The sequence below is a fragment of the Dendrobium catenatum genome, unplaced genomic scaffold (assembly GCF_001605985.2).
Source record: "Dendrobium catenatum unplaced genomic scaffold, ASM160598v2 fragScaff_scaffold_1730, whole genome shotgun sequence".
NCBI lineage: Eukaryota > Viridiplantae > Streptophyta > Magnoliopsida > Asparagales > Orchidaceae > Dendrobium > Dendrobium catenatum.
The window spans coordinates 335,836-342,104 of record NW_021320192.1 but is presented as its reverse complement, the minus strand read 5'-3'; the positions used below and the strand labels follow the sequence as shown (position 1 = coordinate 342,104).

Genomic DNA, 6,269 nt, shown 5'->3' with positions numbered 1-6,269 from the left:
TGAGGTAGAGTATATAGCAGCGGCGACAACGGCTTGTGAAGCAATGTGGTTGAAGAATTTGCTGAAGGAATTTTATGGAGAGATTGATGAAGCTATAATAATTTATGTGGATAACAAGTCGGCGACCGCGTTGGCCAAAAATCCAGTACAACATGGAAGGAGTAAGCACATTGATGTGTGTTATCATTTTATCAGAGATACAGCTGTAAAGATGGGTAAAATTAGCATGGAAGGATTAGGTAGCTGATTTATTCACCAAAGCATTGCCGAAACCGAGGTTTCTAAAGCTATTGAAGATGCTTGGGATGAAAAAAGTTTTGGTTTGAGGGAGAGATTGTTGGATATTATCAAACCAAACGACGCTATGTTTGCTTTAGTTTTCTGTTGGTTTTATTTTATTTGCTTTATTAGACAGTTTTAAAAACTGTTTTGTTTTTGTTTTTATTTGTATCCCGTGAAGAAGCAAAAGAGAAGTGTGGCTCTCTGTTTTGTTCTCCGTAAACGACTGAAGTTATTTTTGCTCTCTGTTGTTTTTTTTTTCTTCCGTCTTCTGCCCGTGCACAAGAAAGTTTTGCTTCGTTTTATGTTCTATTTTGGTTCCATCAATAAGTATGTTGGCAGCAGTTCTAGTAGGAATCAAGTGAGATCTACTCATTTCATGGAAAATCTGTATAGCAATATCGAATCTACCGAACCTGGACAGGCCAATGAGAATATTACTGTAAGTGAATTCATCAGGCTTACCAATTCGTCGAAAGATTAAGAGCGCTGCATCAATGAAGTTTCCATGCGGATCTTTCCTGCAGAGGATATAGAGCATGTTGTTGAATACAACATTATCCGGGATGCAGAAGAACTCGATCAGATTCCATCCATTCGAATAGAGCCAGCCTCCATAATCCTCCCACGCCTCCCTAGGAATTGTATGGGGTCGGTCACAACTCTTATTTTTAATTAATCAAAAAGAATTTTATTCAAAGATTTGTCGCTTATTTTCTCTCTCTATTCTCGTTGCACTCAATTTGAATCTATAATAGAATATGATTGCAACTACACAAATAATATTAAGATTTCGTTAAATCTAACAGCATTGATAAAATAAATTTACATTTAAATTAATATTACATTACTTATTTATCTGAAAATTGCTCTTAACATCAACAAATTCATTCAAAACTCCTAGAACTCCACCTTCAAGATAAGTAGAAAGCAAGAAGAGAGAAGAAGACAACAATTAGAGCAGCGAGAAGACGACAACACGGTTCAGGAGCCGGGTTGGAGGTGAGGTTAGCCAGCCAAGGTTCGGTCGAAGACTTTTCACTGCCCAAACAATAAACAGTGAATAATAGTAAGTGTTCACTATGATTAATTAGATAAAATAATAGCTTTATAGCAACAGATTATAAATTAGATAATTAAAAAAAAAATAAATAAAAGGCATATTTGACGCACAAAGCTTTAAATGTAAAGTTCCTTCGTATGTCATGAGAGATTGTTTTAATATATATGGCTCTAATTGAGAAACGAGTATTAAAGTTTGCTAAAATTAAATAATTGAGCACTAAACACTCGAAATATAATTATATATGGAGCAAAATGTATTAAAAATAATTTTAATAATCTTTAAATTTATGCTGAAAATAGTATAATTCAGGGTATTATATATAATATTAATCTCAACCTAAATTTAAGGATTTATAATGATGCTTTTTTGCATCAAGATATCTATTTCTAATATTTTCGAGTATTTTTTAATAATTTGGAATATGAGCTTGAGTTGGAGTTTAATTAATTAATCAAGTTTGGATTCGAGCTACTTCTACGAGTTTGTGCCAACTTATGAGCTAATTTATTTATAAAAAAAAAGTGAAAATGATTATATTTTAAATAATTATTATAATAAAATTATAAATAAAATGAAAAATTTGAAGATAAGTAATAAATAATTATTTGATATAAAAAAGTTATAAAGTTTCTAAATATTTATAATAACTTTATATTTGAACTTTTAAAATTTAATATATTTTAAATGTATTTTATAATAATATTTTTTTTAAAATAATTTAGCTCAGGAGCTAGCGAGTTAATTCTAAATTGGGATTAAGTTTGACTCATGAGCTATTTTTCCGAGCTTACCTCAAACTGTCTCACAAGGTTGGAGCTTTAATTCATTTACTTTATTGACATGATGATCCAATGACTCCTACCTTGGATTTGCCAGCGGGCAGAAGGTAACGGTAAACTGGCCGGCGCCGGCGCAAGTGAAAATCGAACTGGCATCGTCAAAAGCATAGCTATACGAATCCGGACACGCCGTCTTAAATACCTCAGAATACGCCGTCGGCTTACACTTGGCCGGTGACGCGAACTCCCCACTGCAACAATACTCATCCCCACCAAACGCCGCGCATGCACTCCTACACGCCACCGGCGCAGCCTCTCCCAACCTCAACTCCGGCGGACACTTCTCATTCACATCCACCGCACAGCCCGCTACCGCACAAATCCCTTTTTCCCCTTCGATCACCATAGGAAGATTATATCCGTCCACTAAGCTCACGTCGTAGAAATTCTTTTCGTCACCTAGCGTGAATTCCGCCAAAGTTACCGGTGGCACCGGCCCTTTGCCGTTACATTCAACCTTCCTTGTTCCGCAGTCGCCGGTGAGGCAGAAGCCAGGTTTGGAATCGTCAAAAACGCAGCTTGTGCGGGCCCATAGACGGCCCGACCAGCCGGAAGGAGCTTCGATGGAACGCCATTGGCCGGACTGGAGCTGGAAGCCGGTGGTGGAAAGGAGAGGGATTCCGGCTCCGGAGAGGATTCCGGGCCAGATTGTCCGCCGGCAATTGTTTATAATAGTGAATGTTGTTATCTTCTCCGCCGATGCTGTAGGAATCAAAGATTTGTTAGTAAATCTATTTACCGAAAGATTTAAAGAGAGAGGAGTTTAGTGTCTGTACTCATAAAGGAGAAAAAAAGGAAAATGGTGGAGAAAGAGTGGGGGAAGATGAAACCCATTTGTAGTGTTGTTGATGATGCTTAGTTTGTGTTCCCCTCTTCTGTTTTTAGTGATGTGTTCAAAGAAAATAAGGAAGATGGTGGAAGAGGGGGGTCGATGTTGGGGGACCTGAATGTCTATTTATCAAGTAAACAAGGAAAGTGGTAAGATATTTTGATATACTTTTTGGATATTTATATAATTAACACCTAAAATTATTATATTCATGCCTTTAATAGTAGAGGTATTAATATTTGACATGAACTGAAATTCAGCCCGAAAAATTTCGGGCTCGGATTAACTCGTTTGACATACGGGTCGGATTTGGGTTCAACAAGTTGACTCGTTTCAAAAGTCGGATCAGGTACGGGTTAACCTTGAAACCTGAAATGACTCGGGTTGACCCGTTTAATTCAGCCTACCATTGTATGTCTGTACCGCAGAGGTGCCTTCGCCAATATCGAAACCACGAGATTTCTGCCATGCGTTGCCCGCCTCTCATCCCCAGGCCGCCTCCCAAAACACCAAATCTGTTGGCCGATGACTCTTCCACCACCTCATAAATGTCGTCACCTTTAGCCAGTCCCGCGGCTTTTTCCATCGAGATCTCAGAAATCAAAGCTCGAAAACCACTATCGCTGCCATCTGGCCTAGCCGCACGACCCGCATCCACAACGGTCCCAAGCCCAGCCTTCGGCCACGCCACGCGGCCCACATTCAGTCCCGACCTCGCCACGTTCTCCCAGGCTCCGCTCACACGCATGCAACTACGCCCATTTCATGTTCTCTGGTCAGTTCAGGTCAAACTGACAACCTTGTTGAGGAGCAACAAGGAATAATATTGATGGAAAGGAACAATGTGCAAAGGAGAAGCTGCCATGAAAGTTGATATTTCATAAGAAGAAAAAATTCTTGATCGGACATGATTCTTGAGGCAAAATAAAGTTGCAAAGTTAAAAAATTTAATCCGGTATTATCTGAACTTCGATTTTAGCAAACTTACAGTCGAACTGAGCGCCTCAAAAATATGAACCCAATGACACCAAATTCGACCAATCCGAGCTCAAGTAGGTCCAAATCAAAAACCAAAAGCACATTTGGAAGGTTCAAACTATAATATGATTACCAAACGATTTCCACATGTGACATGCTTATAATCAAATCGAGTGGCTCGACGAGATGAATCCAACGAGCCCAAAATCATCGAATTCAGATATCATTAAGACATTCAAATGCCTAATAAATTATCCATGATCAAGAGATTCAACATTGGTCGTCCATTCAAACCACTCCCATTTTATCCTTGATCATTTTCTTATTTATGGGCCTTGCCATACTCTGAAAACAATAAATAGACCCCTCATTTCTCATGGAGGGGGCCCATGAAAGAAGAGAAGGAAGATAGTTCTTTTTCCACCACACTCCTCGACCATCGCCGGACTTCAGCCCGGCCACCAACTGTCACTGGACTTCCACTCGGAAGACGACAGACGTCGGACTTTTTCCCGATTGCTGATTGACACAAGACTACCGCCATACCGTCAATTGAAGCCAAATTTCTGCTTGACTACGAAACATCGCCGGATTTCCGATCTCCGCTTGTAACTGGATTTCAACCCTATTGTTGATTATTGCAATATGGTCATCCTCAATTTCAGGGATGAGTCAGCCATTCGTAATCTAATTAAACACTAGTGAAATCATTTCAACTAGGCGTGGCATGTAGTTTTTTCCTTTTCTAGGCTTTTCCAAGCAAAAATTACGGTGTTTCATTTTTTTTTTTCAATTTGTGTGGTTGTATATTCATACAATGCTGAGACGAAAATTCCTAATTCTACCGCCGCATATATTCTAGCCCGCAACAAAAGTAAAGGATGCGTGATATTTTTGTACAATTTAATGATTTAAGTATTGAGTATTTTGTAAATTTAAAAAGATGTGAATTTGTAAATAACCAAAATAAATAAATAAATAAATAAGTATATATAAACAACTTATAAAACTATTTAATTTATATGTCAAAATTTATACATCTTTTTTCAATAATAAGTCGATAGTCAAACTCTAGGAGTTATATTTTTTTTCTATATGATTTAAAAAATAAAGTGTCATATTTATTCTGTAAATAAAATGTTCATTAGTATATTGAAATTATTTTGTGAGGTTATTATTATTTTTTTTGGGGGAAAATTTTGGGCTTAGCCCGCATATTAAGCAAGAGAGAGATTACAAAAAGGCCCAAAAAACAGCCTAAAAATAATGGCCATGCTCAAAAGAGCACAAAATTACCCCAAAATTAAATCATATAACAAAACGGAAAACATGAAATAAAAAATAAGCTCCAAAGCATAACTGCAAGATTCACTTGCATGCTTTGATGTGATTGCCGCCGATTAAAGGATGATGGGTTATTTGATAACGACAAAGAAGAATTATAAATTTGGGAAGGAAAAACTTTACCAAATAGATTTTTACTCGTTGAAGCACCTCAAAATGCTTTTTTATCATGTGGCGCTTTATCGCTTTCATCAGCAAGCTGGAGATTTTTCCGGTTCAAAATGCTTTTTAAAAAAATAAAATTCTTGCCATTTTATTTTGATATAGTTCAATAAAGTACAAAAATGCAATTTATTTTTAATCTCGTGAAACATATTAACATAAATAAAATTTGATTCGACTTAAAACTATGAAGATTCATTTATTTAAACTAAAAAATGTAGGATACCTAAGGGGCAATTTGATTGATTAAAAAAAGAATGCAATGCAAAATAAATTTTTTAGAGTTATTTGAATGAATGTAGAAGGAACACATAAGATTACTTTCTTTAGTTCAATTCAAAATAAAATGAATGCAACGAAATGTCCAAAGCGAGTGTTGATCGGTGGCCGGAGGTAGGTTGCCGTTGGTTATTATAGCTAAAATACCCTTCTAGAAAGCTAAAGATAGTTTTATCAATTTATTGAATGAAAGCTTAGGCACAGCTGACTAAAAGCCACCTAAATATTCTTTTGGTAGGAAAAAAAATTTATGCAATATTTATAAATACTGAATACAAATAATCTTAGATTTTTAAGCTTTTTTTTCTAATGAAGGAGAATAACAAATTATTTGTGTGTTAAGCTATTGAGATATTTCATATATATTTAGATTTCTTAGCAACAAATGCAAAATAAATAGGAAAGGTGAAAAAAGAAAGACTTATTGGATAAAGGAAAACTTATGCCGCCGCCTCTTATAAATTGAACATGCATGAGTTATTTGGATGAATGA

At 36.3% G+C, this 6,269-nt stretch overlaps 1 protein-coding gene across 2 annotated transcripts; it reads right to left on the bottom strand.

Annotated features, from left to right (window-relative positions):
• Positions 1 to 1,081: 1,081 nt before the first annotated feature.
• Positions 1,082 to 3,156, bottom strand: LOC110106970 (thaumatin-like protein 1). Of its 2 annotated transcripts, none has more exons than XM_020837081.2 (3): positions 2,961 to 3,156; positions 2,208 to 2,886; positions 1,082 to 1,320 (listed from the first exon to the last, which is right to left on the bottom strand). In XM_020837081.2, exons 1-3 carry the CDS (start codon positions 3,016 to 3,018, stop codon positions 1,194 to 1,196), a joined length of 864 nt encoding a protein of 287 aa, XP_020692740.1. In that variant the 5' UTR covers positions 3,019 to 3,156; the 3' UTR covers positions 1,082 to 1,193. The 2 variants fall into 2 exon arrangements, 1 of the variants encoding a protein (XP_020692740.1); XR_002304304.2 differs by having other exon boundaries at positions 1,209 to 1,320; positions 2,137 to 2,886; positions 2,961 to 3,155.
• Between the last annotated feature and the right edge of the window lie 3,113 nt (positions 3,157 to 6,269).

Coding starts and splice junctions, on each gene's coding strand:
- LOC110106970 (XM_020837081.2), bottom strand. CDS start 3,018: ATGGGTTTCATCTTCCCCCACTCTTTCTCCACCATTTTCCTTTTTTTC. Junction 2,887..2,960: donor CCTTTTTTTCTCCTTTATGA/GTACAGACACTA, acceptor TGATTCCTACAG/CATCGGCGGAGAAGATAACA. Junction 1,321..2,207: donor TGCCCGCTGGCAAATCCAAG/GTAGGAGTCATT, acceptor TTGTTTGGGCAG/TGAAAAGTCTTCGACCGAAC.